This window comes from Nerophis lumbriciformis, linkage group LG29 (assembly GCF_033978685.3).
Source record: "Nerophis lumbriciformis linkage group LG29, RoL_Nlum_v2.1, whole genome shotgun sequence".
Classification (NCBI taxonomy): Eukaryota; Metazoa; Chordata; class Actinopteri; order Syngnathiformes; family Syngnathidae; genus Nerophis; species Nerophis lumbriciformis.
The window spans coordinates 8291029-8308708 of NC_084576.2; the positions used below are offsets into that span (position 1 = coordinate 8291029).

Sequence of the window (17680 nt, forward strand, 5' to 3'; positions counted from 1 at the left end):
ACAAAACAGTTATTAGTATTATTACTTGAAAGACAATATTGATATTCATATTTGTGTCAATGCAACAAAACTACCATTATTATTATTATTATTATTATTATTATTTGAAGGACAATATTCATATTTGTGTCAATGCAGCAAAACTATTATTACCTGAAGGACAATATTCATATTCATATTTGTGTCAAAGCAGCAAAACAATTATTATTATTATTACTTGAAAAACAATGTTCATATTTATATTTGTGTCAATGCAACAAAACAATTATTATTATTATCGTTGTGACTTGAAGGACAATATTAATATTCATATTTGTGTCAATGCAACAAATTATCCATTCATCCATTTTCTACAAACTAAATTATTGTTATTATTACTTGCAGGACAATATTCAAATTTGTGTCAATGCAACAACATAATTATAATAATTATTACCTGAAGGACAATATTCATACTCATATTTGTGTCAATGCAGCAAAACAAGTATTATTATGACTTGAAGGACAATATTCATATTTATATGTGTGTCAATACATCAAAACAAGTATAATTATTATTATTATTACTTGAAGGACAATATTCATATTCATATTTGTGTCAATCATCAAAATTATGATTATTACTTGAAGGACAATATCAATATTCATATTTGTGTCAATGCATCAAAACTATTATTATTATTATTAGTACTTGAAAGGCAATATTAATATTAATATTTTTTTCAAAGCAACAAAACAATTATTATTACTTGAAGGACAATATTCATATACATATTTGTGTCAATGCAAATAAACAATTATTATTATTACTTAAAGGACACTATTCATATTTATATTTGTGTCAATGCAGCAAAACAATTAATATTATTACTTGAAGGACAATATTTATATTCATATTTGTGTCAAAGCAACAAAACAATTATTATTATTATTATTATTATTATTACCTGAAGGACAATATTCATATTCATATTTGTGTCAATGCATCAAAACTTTTATTATTATTACTTGAAGGACAATATTCATATTTGTGTCAATGTAACATAACAATTATTATTACCTGAAGGACAATATTCATATTCATATTTGTGTCAATGCAGCAAAACATGTATTATTATTATTACTTGAAGGACAATATTCATGTTCATGTCAATGCATCCAAACTATTATTATTATTATTATTACTTGAAGGACAATATTCATAGTCATATTTGTGTCAATGCAACACAACAATTATTATTACTTGAAGGACAATATTCATATTCATATTTGTGTCAATGCAACAAAACAAGTACTGTATTATTACTTGAAGGACAATATTCATATTCATATTTGTGTCAATGCAACAAAACAAGTACTGTATTATTACTTGAAGGACAATATTCATATTCATATTTGTGTCAATGCAGCAAAACAAGTATTATTATTATTATTATTACTTGAAGGACAATATTCATATTCATATTTATTCAGAAGTTGACTTCTTTAACAAGCCACAAGCAGAAGATGGAAGCCACTGTAATTGTATGCACGGCATGGCGCAGTGGAAGAGTGGCCGTGCGCAACCCGAGGGTCCCTGGTTCAATCCCCACCTAGTACCAACCTCGTCATGTCCGTTGTGTCCTGAGCAAGACACTTCACCCTTGCTCCTGATGGGTGCTGGTTAGCGCCTTGCATGGCAGCTCCCTCCATCAGTGTGTGAATGTGTGTGTGAATGGGTAAATGTGGAAGTAGTGTCAAAGCGCTTTGAGTACCTTGAAGGTAGAAAAGCGCTATACAGGTACAACCCATTTATCAACCCATTTATTTCATCACCATTGTGTCTCAGGTATCAAATAATAATTTCTCTTTTCAACCTTTCAACTTAAAGATGTGTTTTTTACAGCGTACAGTGAGACAGGTATCAATGTGTTTGTAATTATTATTGTTATTATTAAAAGTATCGTATTGCCAACAATGTGTCTACTATTATTATTAAATGTATCTTACCACCATCAATGTGTTAACCAATATTATTAATAAATATACAATCCCCGTTTCCATATGAGTTGGGAAATTGTGTTAGATGTAAATATAAACGGAATACAATGATTTGCAAATCATTTTCAACCCATATTCAGTTGAATATGCTACAAAGACAACATATTTGATGTTCAAACTGATAAACTTTTTTTTTTGTGCAAATAATCATTAACTTTATAATTTGATGCCAGCAACACGTGCCAAAGAAGTTGGGAAAGGTGGCAATAAATACCGATAAAGTTGAGGAATGCTCATCAAACACTTATTTGGAACATCCCACAGGTGTGCAGGCTAATTGGGAACAGGTGGGTGCCATGATTGGGTATAAAAACAGCTTCCCAAAAAATGCTCAGTCTTTCACAAGAAAGGATGGGGCGAGGTACACCCCTTTGTCCACAACTGCGTGAGCAAATAGTTAAACAGTTTAAGAACAACGTTTCTCAAAGTGCAATTGCAAGAAATGTAGGGATTTCAACATCTACGGTCCATAAGATCATCAAAAGGTTCAGAGAATCTGGAGAAATCACTCCACGTAAGCGGCATTGCCGGAAACCAACATTGAATGACCGTGACCTTCGATCCCTCAGACGGCACTATATCAAAAACCGACATCAATCTCTAAAGGATATCACCACATGGGCTCAGGAACACTTCAGCAAACCACTGTCACTAAATACAGTTCGTCGCTACATCTGTAAGTGCAAGTTAAAGCTCTACTATGCAAAGCAAAAGCCATTTATCAACAACATCTAGAAACGCCGCCGGCTTCTCTGGGCCCGAGATCATCTAAGATGGACTGTTGCAAAGTGGAAAAGTGTTCTGTGGTCTGACGAGTCCACATTTCAAATTGTTTTTGGAAATATTCGACATTGTGTCATCCGGACCAAAGGGGAAGCGAACCATCCAGACTGTTATCGACGCAAAGTTCAAAAGCCAGCATCTGTGATGGTATGGGGGTGCATTAGTGCCCAAGGCATGGGTAACTTACACATCTGTAAGGGCACCATTAATGCTGAAAGGTACATACAGGTTTTGGAACAACATATGCTGCCTTCTAAGCGCCGTCATGGACGCACCTGCTTATTTCAGCAAGACAATGCCAAGCCACATTCAGCACATGTTACAACAGCGTGGCTTCGTAAAAAAAGAGTGCGGGTACTTTCCTGGCCCGCCTGCAGTCCAGACCTGTCTCCCATCAAAAATGTGTGGCGCATTATGAAGCGTAAAACACGACAGAGGAGACCCCGCACTGTTGAACGACTGAAGCTCTACATAAAACAAGAATGGGAAAGAATTCCACTTTCAAAGCTTCAACAATTAGTTTCCTCAGTTCCCAATCGTTTATTGAGTGTTGTTAAAAGAAAAAGTGATGTAACACAGTGGTGAACATGCCCTTTCCCAACTACTTTGGCACGTGTTGCAGCCATGAAATTCTAACTTAATTATTATTTGCAAAAAAAAAAAAAAGTTTATGAGTTTGAACATCAAATATGTTGTCTTTGTAGTGCATTCAATTGAATATGGGTTGAAAAGGATTTGCAAGTCATTGTATTCCGTTTATATTTACATCTAACACAATTTCCCAACTCATATGGAAACGGGGTTTGTATGATAATTATGTTACCTTTTGGCCTGCTAGTCAGCACATTTGAAGGGATAGTTGGCAAGTGTTGCTTTGTATCCCGTGTTCTTCACCATGTTGTTCCAAATGATCATGTATTATTATTATTATTATTATTATTAGTAGTAGTAGTACATGATAATTATGTTACCTTTTGGCCTGCTGGTCAGCAAATTTGAAGGGATAGTTGGCGAGTGTTGCTTTGTATCCCGTGTTCTTCACCATGTTGTTCCATGTGAGGTATTATTATTATTATTATTAATAATAAATATATGATAATTATGTTACCTTTTGGCCTGCTGGTCAGCATATTTAAAGGGATAGTTGGCGAGTGTTGCTTTGTATCCCGTGTTCTTCACCATGTTGTTCCATGTGACCAAGCGTTGACCAATAGGAGTCCCTCGAGGCTCGAAACCCTTTCAAGGAAAACAAGACCACACTTATGACGACAATTATTAATATTAATGTCCATATTAATGCTTAGATCAGCTCAAACACGTCTATGGTTATTTATGCGGTATGAATATTTAATCATAATAAAGTTGTTGTAAAAATGTGATTTAATAACATTTTTGTACCTTAAATATCCAACATGACGATTTAGTTTAAATAATAATGATTACATTTTATTTCTATCAAATCTTTTTTATGTGATAATAATTCATACATTTAATACTTAATGCGTGTTCATCATTAAGAAATAATTCATATTTTGTGTTACACAAAGAACCTGCCATGGTCTGCGGTAGCAGGGCTTCTGCAGGTAAATTTAAGATTTTTTAAGACTTTTTTGAGAGCATAATGAATATAATTTAAGATTATTTCATATCCATTCGGACAAAAAAGTACAACGAAAAATGAAGATCAGAGGGCTAGTATGAATTGAAAGTACAGTGTATGAATTATTCACTGCTCTTTCGCATGATAAAAAACTTAACGGTTAAACTAACTAAATACAGCAAAGAACTATTGTAAACTCATTGAAAAATGTTTTATCATAACATAATTTTTCATGTTTGCCATAGAGGTGTTTTCTGTCAAAGGATGCAGTGTGCTTCATATCAAGTGTTTCATGAACGTCAGCAATGGTCGAGGAAAGCACAGCAATATATTGAAAGGGACTGTTAGCATCTGTGCTAAAGCTAAATGCTTCACTTTTGCAGTGTTTTTCTCAGAATGTAGCAAACAGATACAAACATGTACAGTACTAGTGCTGTATCTGTAGTAAACAGATACAACGTGTACAGTACTACTACTGTCTCTGTAGCAAACAGATAAAACATGTACAGCAGAAGTACTGTATCTGTAGTAAACAGATCAAAACATGTACAGTACTACTACTGTATCTGTAGTAAACAGATCAAAACATGTACAGTATTACTACTGTCTCTGTAGCAAACAGATAAAACATGTACAGTAGAAGTACTGTATCTGTAGTAAACAGATCAAAACATGTACAGTATTACTACTGTATCTGTAGTAAACAAATCAAAATATGTACAGTATTACAACTGTATCTGTAGTAAACAGATAAAACATGTACAGTACTACTACTGTATCTGTAGCAAACAGATAAAACATGTACAGTACTACTACTGTCTCTGTGGCAAACAGATAAAACATGTACAGTACCACTACTGTATCTGTAGTAAACAGATCAAAACATGTACAGTACTACTACTGTATCTGTAGTAAACATATCAAAACATGTACAGTACTACTACTGTCTCTGTAGCAAACAGATAAAACTTGTACAGTAGAAGTACTGTATCTGTAGTAAACAGATCACAACATGTACAGTATTACTACTGTATCTGTAGTAAACAAATCAAAATATGTACAGTATTACAACTGTATCTGTAGTAAACAGATCAAAACAAGTACAGTACAAATACTGTATCTGTTGTAAACAGATAAAACATGTACAGTACTACTGCTGTATCTGTAGTAAACAGATAAAACATGTACAATACTACTACTGTATCTGTAGTAAACAGATAAAACATGTACAGTACTACTACTGTATCTGTAGTAAACAGATACAAACATGTACAGTACTACTGCTGTATCTGTTGTAAACCGATAAAACATTTACAGTACTACTACTGTATCTGTAGTAAACAGATAAAACATGTACAGTACTACTACTGTCTCTGTAGCAAACAGATAAAACATGTACAGTACTACTACTGTATCTGTAATAAACAGATCAAAACATTTACAGTACTACTACTGTATCTGTAGAAACAGATAAAACATGTACAGTACTCCTACTGATTATGTAGTAAACAGATCAAAACCTGTACAGTACTACTACTGTATCTTTGGTAAACAGATACAGTACTACTACTGTTTCTGTAGTAAACAGATCAAAACATGTACAGTACTACTACCCAGTGTTGGCGCTATGCATCTTCAAAATGGGGTCCAGGGACCCCATCAAGTCATAAAAGTGGGGTCCCACAGTAAATTTATGGGATCCCACTTTTTTGTAACTGTTTTGAAAACAAATGATAAATGTATGCATCATTCTGTTATATCTCACATTCTATATTGTGTTTTGGAAAAAGATTGTCATAAACGTTACTTTATTCATTAAAAAAAATAACACAAAAGATAACAAATGCAGTATTTGTGATCGATAAAACTTTGGGCGAATCAAAATTTAAGAAACTGTACCAGAAAGTTCATTACTTTGAAGTCGACCAATAACAAATAATTAATAATTTGACCCGGCAAATATACCGTATTTTCCGGAACATAGGGCACACCGGATTATAAGGTGCACTGCCGATAAATGGTCTATTTTTAATCTTTTTTCATATATTAGGCGCACCGGATTATAAAGCGCATTAAAGGAGTCTTTTTTTTTCTAAATGTAAAACACTTCCTTGTGGTCTACATAATATGTAATGGTGGTTCTTTGGTCAAAATATTATTATATATAGTTTATGTTTTACAGATTATCTTCAAGACGCTTTCTAACAGTCACTTCAGGATGCACCGTTTTGTAGACGGTCTTATTTACGTGGCTCACCTTCGACAGCGTCTTCTCTCCGTCATCTTTGTTGTAGCGGTGTAGCGTGCAAGGACGGGGGTGCAAGAAGTGTCAAAAGATGGAGCTAACTATTTTAATGACATTCAGACTTTACTTAAATCAACAACGGAGCAGCATCTCCTCATCCGGAAACAACCACACCGAAAATGTGTCCCGTGAAAAACCATTCGACCGGAACTCTAATAACTAAAGTTCCTTGGGTATATAATGTAAACTCACGACACTGGTATGTTTTAGCACTTTCATGGCGAGTTTACTGACAGATATAAGTAAGAACTTTACACTACTTTATATTAGAAATGGCACTAAAACATTTACTACTAAAACATTTTGATAGACTTTAGAGCGCCGTGTGTAATAATATTTTCAACGGAACATTTAAAATGTTGGTGTCTACTTGAGACTTATCGCTTATGTTTGACTGGCATCTACTGGTCACACTTATAATTACACCCTACACCAAATAAAATAGTGTAGCGTCCTGGAAGAGTTAGTACTGCAGGGAATTCTGGGTATTTGTTCTGTTGTGTTTATGTTGTGTTGCGGTGCAAATATTTGCCCGAAATGTGTTTGTCATTGTTGTTTAGTTTGGTTTCACAATATGGCACAAATGACCGTATTGGCGGCGATGTTTATATGGTCACCCTTGAGGTGACATGTATGGCTGATGAGTAAGAATGCCCTTCATTCACTTGTACACGGGATGCTCAAAAGCAACATGGTCATTTAAATTGGCTATAGTCATACAGAATGACAGCTTTTATTGACATCTTCGTTTTAAAAGAGCATTATCACTCCTTCCAACGCTTCAAAAGCATTGAGGTGGGTGACCTCGCTCCACCTTATAATCCGGATAATGTGGTAAACAAAACGCCGAAGTGAAAACAAAAATCGGTTGAACAAAAATTGGTTAAAAAATAAAATAAAATAATAAAAGTGCGTTAATGGCAACACTGGCAACTGTATCTGTAGAAACAGATAAAACATGTAGAGTACTACTATTGTATCTGTAGTAAACAGATCAAAACATTTACAGAACTACTACTGTATCTGTAGTAAATAGATAAAACATGTACAGTACTACTACTGTCTCTGTAGCAAATGGATAAAACATGTACAGGAGCAGTGCTGTATATGTAGAAACAGATAAAACATGTACAGTACTACTACTGTATCTGTAGTAAACAGATCAAAACATGTACAGTACTACTACTGTATCTGTAGCAAACAGATAAAACATGGACAGTACTACTACTGTATCTGTAGCAAACGGAAAAAACATGTACAGGAGCAGTACCGTATCTGTAGTAAACAGATCAAAATATGTAAAGTACTACCACTGTATCTGTAGCAAACAGATAAAACATGTACAGTACTACTACTGTCTCTGTACTGCTACTGTACATGTTTTATCTGTTTGCTACAGATAAAACATGTACAGTAGCAGTACTGTATCTGTAGTATACAGATCAAAACATGTAAAGTACTACTACTGTATCTGTAGTAAACAGATCAAAATATGTACAGTACTATAACTGTATCTGGAGTAAACAGATCAAAACATGTACAGTACTACTACTGTATCTGTAGTAAACAGATAAAACATGTACAGCACTACTACTGTATCTGTTGCAAACAGATACAGTAGTAGTATTGTATCTGTAGCAAACAGATAAACATGTGCAGTGGTAGTACTGTATCTGTTGTAAACAGATAACACATGTACAGTACTACTACTGTATCTGTAGTAAACAGATACAAACATTTACATTACTATTACTGTATATGTAGTAAAGAGATACAGTACTACTACTGTATCTGTAGTAAACAGATACAGTACTACTACTGTATATGTAGTAAACAGATCAACACATGTACAGTACTACTACTGTATCTGTAGTAAACAGATCAAAACATGTACAGTACTACTACTGTATCTCTAGTAAACAGATCCAAACATGTACATTATTACTACTGTATCTGTAGTAAACAGATCCAAACATGTACAGTATCACTAATGTATATGTAGCAAAAAGATAAAACATGTAGAGTAGTAGTACTGTATCTGTAGTAAACAAATACAAACATTTACATTACTATTACTGTACATGTAGTAAAGAGATACAGTACTACTACTGTATCTGTAGTAAACAGATACAGTACTACTACTGTATATGTAGTAAACAGATCAACACATGTACAGTACTACTACTGTATCTGTAGTAAACAGATCAAAACATGTACAGTACTACTACTGTATCTCTAGTAAACAGATCCAAACATGTACAGTATTACTACTGTATCTGTAGTAAACAGCTCCAAACATGTACACTAATGTATATGTAGCAAAAAGATAAAACATGTACAGTAGTAGTACTGTATCTGTTTACTACAGATACAGTAGTAGTACTGTATCTGTAGCAAACAAATAAACATGTACAGTAGTAGTACTGTATCTGTAGTAAACAGATAAAACATGCACATTACTACTACAGTATCTGTAGTAAACAGATCAAAACAGTACAGTAGTGGTACTGTATCTGTTTACTACAGATACAGTAGTATTACTGTATCTGTAGCAAACAGATAAACATGTACAGTAGTAGTACTGTATCTGTAGTAAACAGATAAAACATGTACAGTTAAAGGTGTAACGGTACGTGTATTTGTATTGAACCGTTTCGGTACGGGGGTTTCGGTTCAGTTCGGAGGTGTACCGAACGAGTTTCCACACGAACATATTAAGTAGCCGCCTAAGCTAAAGTCTTAACTAGCTGCTCCGCTTCGTTCTTCGTTCACCTCCCAGTCAACTACTAGTAACATCACTATGTATCGTTGACGTTCTAGAAAAATAAACGGCAGGTCAGCTCGCTCGCAGTCCTGGCTTGAGTTGAAGGCCAATTAGCTTTTAGCGTAACGTTAGCTCATTTTGCGGAGTGTGTGTGTGTGTGTGTGTGTGTGTGTGTGTGTGTGTGTGTGTGTGTGTGTGTGTGTTACGGACAGCAAAACCCTGTCTGTCTGTTATTTCACTTTACCTTTTTCTGTGTTGATTGAGCTGTGTTGAAGCAGCAAAAAACGACATTATGTTAAATGAAGAGTTTCCTGAAGCTGTCTCTGATAGTTGATATAATAATGTAACTGCATCAATAAGCCTACATGAACTCCATGGTCAATCATTAGTAATGGAGCAGCCTAGTTTTGAATTGCAGGGTCCCTGCTATCACATGTTGATAAAAATATAACATTTACATAATAAAAAAACAACTATAGGCTTCCCAAATGCTGTAATAAATTAAGTATGATGAGTTGACTTGAAACGGTTCAATGTTGCACTTTTTTATATGTAGAAGAAAAGTTTTGTCATTTTATTTAATCTGAGCAACAACTTGAGGCAGTTTGATGTTGATTAACGTGGACCCAGACTTAAACAAGTGGAAAAACTTATTGGGGTGTTACCATTTAGTGGTCAATTGTACGGAATATGTACTGTACTGTGCAATCTACTAATAAAAGTCTCAATCAATCAATCAAAAAAAGGTCTTCATATGTAAATAAATGATAAATGGGTTATACTTGTATAGCGCTTTTCTACCTTCAAGGTACTCAAAGCGCTTTGACAGTATTTCCACATTCACCCATTCACACACACATTCACACACTGATGGCGGGAGCTGCCATGCAAGGCGCTAACCAGCAGCCATCAGGAGCAAGGGGTGAAGTGTCTTGCCCAAGGACACAACGGACGTGACTAGGATGGTAGAAGGTGGGGATTGAACCCCAGTAACCAGCAACCCTTCGATTTCTGGCACGGCCACTCTACCAACTTCGCCACGTAGAAAGGTTTTATTAAGAAACCATTCTGAGCATTATCTTATTTAGATTTTATTTTACATATTTTGACCACATTAAATAACCCTGGCAATGGACCCTGTGTGTATATGTATGTTATTGTTATGCTTAGCATTCATGACTGCCTGCTGATGCACTGATCAGCCTAGTGGTGGCTCACATCCATCACACACAGAGCTATTTCTATTTTTGGGCAGAATTATTATAGTGTTCCCAATGTTAAAAGGATAAAGCCATTGTTTACAAATTGGGTAAATAAATAACCAAAAAATGTATATTTTGTTGTTTTCTTACTGTACCGAAAATGAACCGAACCGTGACCTCTAAAACGAGGTACGTACCGAACCGAAATTTTTGTGTACCGTTACACCCTTATGAACAGTACTACTACTGTATCTGTAGTAAACAGATACAAACATGTACAGTACTACTACTGTATCTGTAGTAAACAGATAAAACATGTGCAGTACTACTACTGTATCTGTAGTAAACAGATAAAACATGTACAGTACTACTACTGTATCTGTAGTAAACAGATAAAACAGGTACAGTACTACTACTGTATCTGTAGTAAACAGATAAAACATGTGCAGTACTACTACTGTATCTGTAGCAAACAGATACAGTACTATTGTATCTTTAGCAAACAGATACAAACACATACAGTACTACTACTGCATCTGTAGTAAACAGATACAAACATGTACAGTACTACTAATGTATATGTAGTAAACAGATCAAAACATGTACAGTACTACTAATGTATCTGTAGTAAACATATAAAACATGTACAGTACTACTACTGTATCTGTAGTAAACAGATACAGCACTACTACTGTATCTCTAGTAAACAGATCAAAACATGTACAGTACTACTATTGTATCTGTAGTAACCAGATCAAAACATGTACAGTACTACTACTGTATCTGTAGTAAACAGAGAAAACATACACAGTACTACTACTGTATATGTAGCAAACAGATAAAACATGTACAGTACTACTACTGTATCTGTCGTAAACAGATCAAAACCTGTACAGTACTACTACTGTGTCAGTAGTAAACAGATACAGTACTACTACTGTATCTGTCGTAAACAGATCAAAACCTGTACAGTACTACTACTGTGTCAGTAGTAAACAGATACAGTACTACTACTGTATCTGTAGTAAACAGATAAAACATGTCCAGTACTACTACTGTATCTGTAGTAAACAGATCAGATAAAACATGTACAGTACTACTACTGTATCTGTAGTAAACAGATACAGTATTACTACCGTATCTCTAGTAAACAGATCAAAATATGTACAGTACTACTACTGTATGTGTAGTAAACATATCAAAACATGTACAGTACTACTACTGTATGTGTAGTAAACATATCAAAACATGTACTACTACTGTATCTGAACTAAACAGATACATACTACTGTATCTGTAGTAAACATGTAAAGTACTACAACTGTATCTGCACAAAGTTAGATCCATTGTCTAATAAGAAATATTCAGATTATGTCCTGCAAGCCTCAAAGACAATTTAGATGTCAATCATGTGGATAACATTCACATGTGATCATTTTCTATATTTGGAATAAATCATACAAAATAATAGAAGAGAAGGGGCAGCATGGTCAAACAGGGGTTAGTGCGTTTGCCTCACAATAAGAGGGTCTGGGTCCGATCCCCGGGCTCTGGGTCTTTCTGTGTGGAGTTTGCATGTTCTCCCCGTGACTGCGTGGGTTCTCTCCGGGTACTCCGGCTTCCTCCCACCTCCAAAGACATGCACCTGGGGGTAGGCCCCTCCCACCTCCAAAGACATGCACCTTTTGTAGACACTTGCCTACCCCGCCTTACGCCCGGGTGCAGCTGGGATAGGCTTCAACACAAAATGGATGGGTGGATGATTTTTATAGTTTTACTGCTGTGAGTACACTACTAGAACAGACAAATGTAGTTGTGCAAGTGTTTTTGACACGGACTTATCCCAGATTTTTTACTTTTACATTTTCATTCCTGAGTGTCTACTTACTGTATGTAATATTATGATTTCACTAACAAACATCTCATATTGATCTCCTTGGACAGTTGGCGCCACATGCCCACATGCCCACAATGCACTCATTTGGGGGTTGACTTGATCCTTATCCAAGATTTTCGACTTTTACATTTCCATTCCATTTACTGTCATTCACTGCAATGTTTACAAACGCTTCACTTTGGGTCCGAAACACTTTATACGTTTCCATCCATGCACGCATCAAATTGATGATTCTGGAGCCACAAATGGTTGGACTTGCACTTACTCATCTTATGGACTTTGCTTTGGGTTGTGGGTAAATTGTGGGTAAATTTTATCCGCTGCTATGCTAAGCTGTAACAACACACTTGTGTGCGCACAGTAGCTGATTAATTCTGACTGGGCAGCACAAGTAGCCTCTTTTAGTTCCGTTTTGTAGTTACGTTACATAGTCCTCAAAATCAATTTAAAAGCAAGACTGAAGTTTATGCATGGTTTTTCTTTATTTATTTTTCTAAGTAACGTTAATAGACCTTTCAAAACCGTATATAAGATCTTTTATGAGATTTTAGGATCTTTTTTTTTTTTTTTTTAACATTTTAAGGCCTTAAATTCAAATTCCTGGATTTAAGACTTTTAAAAACATGGCGGAAATCCCGAGTATGTCGTACTTGGAACTCAATTTTACTTACGAGAGTTCACTTTCTATATGTGTACATATTAATATTACACATGAATTAACAGACATCACCATATTGCAAACACAAACATCACATTCACAAAGTCTGTTATCAATAACTTTTGTGTTATGTTCAAAACTTTTGTGTTCCTAATAACTTCTGTATTATGTTCACAACTTTTGAGTTCCGAATGACTTTTGTGTTATGTTCACAACTCTTGGTTATTAATGTTTGTGTTATGTTCAGAACTTTTGTGTTGTTGATAACTTTTGTGTTATGTTCATAACTTTTGTGTTATTAATAACTTTTGTGTTATGTTAACGTTGGTGTTGATAACTTTTGTGTTGTGCATCGAACTTTTGTTTTGATAACTTTTGTGTTGTGTTGATAATCTTTGTGTTGATAACTTTTGTGTTGTTGGTATCTTTTGTGTTATGTTAATAATGTTGGTGTTGTTCATAACCTTTGTGTTGTGTTGATAACTTGTGTTATGTTGATAACTTTTGTGTTGTGTTGATAATTTTTGTGTTGTAGATAATGGTGTGATTAAAAACTTTTGTGAGCATATTAATACCGTGAGTGAGGTGTGGACTCACCAGAAGAGGGTCCGAGAAATCGGGCAGGTCCGGAACCAGAACTCCGACCAGCGCGCACACGACAATCAGAAGTGTGCACACGCCCAGAACTACCACCGGCCAATCAGCGATCAGCTCAGAATAACTGCAAACATCAATATTAAATACATTTTTGTCATCTTTATTACAATACTGTATGAGTAATGTAACAATACTGTACAAAATAATGTATGAAATATAGGGATGTCCTATAATGGCTTTTTGCCGATATTCCGATATTGTCCAACTCTTTAATTACCGATACCGATATCAACCGATACCGATATATACAGTCGTGGAATTAACACATTATTATGCCTAATTTGGACAACCAGGTATGGTGAAGGTAAGGTACTTTTAAAAAATAATATTAAAATAAAATAAGATAAATAAATTAAAAACATTTTCTTGAATAAAAAAGAAAGTAAAACAATATAAAAACAGTTACATAGAAACTAGTAATTAATGAAAATTAGTAAAATTAACTGTTAAAGGTTAGTACTATTAGTGGATCAGCAGCACGCACAATCATGTGTGCTTACGGACTGTATCCCTTGCAGACTGTATTGATATATATTGATATATAATGTAGGAACCAGAATATTAATAACAGAAAGAAACAACCCTTTTGTGTGAATGAGTGTGAATGAGTGGGGGAGGGAGGTTTTTTGGGTTAGTGCACTAATTGTAAGTGTATCTTGTGTTTTTTATGTTGATTTAATAAAAAAAAAAAACGATACCGATAATTAAAAAAACGATACCGATAATTTCCGATATTACATTTTAACGAATTTATCGGCCGATAATATCGGCCTGCCGATATTATCATCTCTAATGAAATATTTTGTCTTTATTAATTCTGTATAAATAATGTATACATAATGTATGACTCATGTACAAATACTGTACAAAATGTAGGAATGTGTTTGTCTTTATTCTGTACAAATAATGTATGGAATATTTTGTCATTATTATTTCTGTGTGTATGAATGTTGTACAAAACAATGTATGAACTATTTTGTCTTTATTAATTCTGTATGACTGATGTAGGAATTGTTCTGTCATAATTAATTTTGTATGAAGAGGTGGCGCAAGAGAGCCAATTTTGAATTTTCATTTTCAGGACCCCAAAATATGAAATTTTTCGCCATACTTGACATGCCTGCAAAATATGGAGATTTTCGTGCATGTTAAGGAACTCAAAAAGGTATCCAAACGTATAGAAGAAAACAAACAGCAATTTCAATAGGGCCACTGCGGGGCTCTGTATCACCCCTGCGCTGCTCGGGGTCAAATGACATATTAATATATTATATAATATTGAGCTAAAATTCTGCAAAGTAGGAGGAGCCTATTTGAAGTCTTCTGTACTTTGTGTTTCAGAAAAAAAATAATTAGCTTTGCTGCTCGACTTTCTTTCTGCAGTCATCAGAATGAATAATAAAAATATAATACATCACAATAACTATTTTCTGTTGCCAACAACAAACTGATGATTAACATATTATAATATATAATAATACATTTCTGTTGCAATGTTTACAACTTTAACAACATAAAATCTGCAACAACACTGATTATTAACATTTCATAATAAATATATAAATAATTTCTGTTGCAACGTCTACAACTTTGACAAAATAAAGCTTCAACAACACAAACTGATTTATAATACAAATAAATAACAACAAACTGTTAAATCAACTAAACAGTTTGGTATTTTTTTCATAAGTTGTTCCATCTTTAGTGCACATTGTCTTTAATTAAAAAAAGAGAAAATAATATGTGCAAAAAAAAAAAATACTGCCCATGTAGCAACAAATAACGTGGATGGATGTAAGACAGACTCATGAAGAAATAAAGCATTTGATATATTCCATAATATTAATATCAATATCGAGACACTTTGTGACAGGACTTACCTTTTCGGGAATCGAAAGGGTCGAGTGGGGCTGGAAAAAAAAAAAAGAGACAAAAGTTACATTTTGATGTCAAAGTAGAAGCCGAATATTAAATACTCATCTAAAAACTGTATAGTATATTTACAATTTACAAGTTTAGCCACAACTTTTTCTATGTGTGATTTAAAAGACAAGTTCTCGTCAATAACAATCCACACGTACTTAAACGTCGTGACCATTTCAAGTTCAACCTTATGAGCAGCTGATATTTTCTGGAATGTTCAATGGCAGTCATTTACCATTTAAAAATAACATCACTTTAAAATTCTCTGCATTTAACACTAGTTTCAACTGAGTCAGCTTGGCCTGAACAACATCAAAAGCTGACTGCAGGAGCTCAAAGGTTCACACAACAGGGGTGGATGAACAATATATGACCGCATCCTCTACATAAAAGTGGAACGCAGCATCCGACACATTATCACATAGTAGAAAACAACAACGGACCTGATATGGAACCCAGCGGTAAACCCTTTAATACAGGGAGGAAAGACGAGGAGGACCCAGCAAACTGGACGCATTGGGTTCTATCAGATAGGTAATCAGAAAACCACTTTACAGCCTGAAGAGATAGACCAATTATGTGCAGTCTGTCTGCCAGAACGATATACCGTATTTTTCGGAGTATAAGTCGCTCCGGAGTATAAGTCGCACCGGCCGAAAATGCATACCGTATTTTCCGCACTATAAGGCGCACCTAAAAACCACAAATTTTCTCAAAAGCTGACAGTGCGCCTTATAACCCGGTGCGCTTTATATATGGATAAATATTAAGATTCATTTTCATAAAGTTTAGGTCTCGCAACTACGGTAAACAGCCGCCATCTTTTTTCCCCGTAGAAGAAGCGCGCGGTGCATGCTGGGATATGTGACGTTTCATTTCCATTTGTGTGTTTATGTAAAGACCCCAAAATGGCTCCTATTAAGTGTGTTGTCTGTCTAATTATAAATAATGCAGACGAGGCGTGTTAACTGAGTTCTCAACGTTTACTCACAGCGTGCTCATAACCACATTCTAACTGCCAGCATACAACGCTTCTCAGGGCTACCGCGCATGCTCGTAACTATCGTTGCATGCTGGGTAGTGTAGTTGTTATATTTGCTAGCTCATAACAGCACATTGAGAGACACGCTTACGCGCTTAATTCAATACTCGCCGTCATTCCGGGTGGATTGACAAAAGACCTCCAGCCGCTAGATATTGGTGTCAACAGGGCATTCGAAGCTAGACTGCTAACTGCGTGGGAACAATGGATGACAGAAGGCGAACACACCTTCACTAAGACGAGGAGGCAGCGCCAGACGACGCCAACATCTGCCAGTGGATCGTAAATTTGCCCAACTTTTCACTTCGGACACCGAAGACGAAGGATTTACGAATGAAGAATAACTTCAGAAAGTGAGCGCTATGTTTATTTTGTGTGTTGTGACATTAACGTTCGAGCAACATTATGTTGCTATTGCTCTGCACTATTTTGAATTTTACTATGTTTGTGATTGCACATTTGCGTACATTTTGGGAGTGAACAGAGTTGTTAGAACGCTGGTTTTTAATATATTATTAAAGTTTGACTGACCTATCTGACTGTTTTTTTGACATTCCCTTTAGCGCAGCGTAGGCGCGGCTTATAGTCCGGGGCGGCTTATTGGTGGACAAAGTTATGAAATATGCCATTCATTGAAGGTGCGGCTAATAATCCGGTGCGCCTTATAGTGCGGAAAATACGGTAATAAAGAAGGATAAGTCGCACTGGAGTGTAAGTCGCATTTTTGGGGGAAATTTATTTGATAAAACCCAACACCAAGAATAGACATTTGAAAGGCAATTAAAATAAATAAAGAATAGTGAACAACA

General features: G+C 35.1%; 1 protein-coding gene across 5 annotated transcripts in view; it reads right to left on the reverse strand.

The window, feature by feature from the left end:
* disp1 (dispatched homolog 1 (Drosophila)) overlaps window positions 1-17680 on the reverse strand; it is a 114521-nt gene that overhangs the window by 20290 nt on the left and 76551 nt on the right. For 4 of the 5 annotated variants that reach the window (XM_061925084.2, XM_061925087.2, XM_061925086.2 and 1 more), the window contains 3 exons: window positions 15787-15816; window positions 13847-13970; window positions 3932-4059 (listed from right to left, as the gene is read on the reverse strand). In XM_061925084.2, coding sequence (XP_061781068.1) covers window positions 3932-4059; window positions 13847-13970; window positions 15787-15816 — 282 coding nt within the window. Of the gene's footprint in view, window positions 1-3794; window positions 3877-3931; window positions 4060-13846; window positions 13971-15786; window positions 15817-17680 lie in introns of those variants that run through there. The other variant, XM_072911919.1, reaches the window with a different exon arrangement.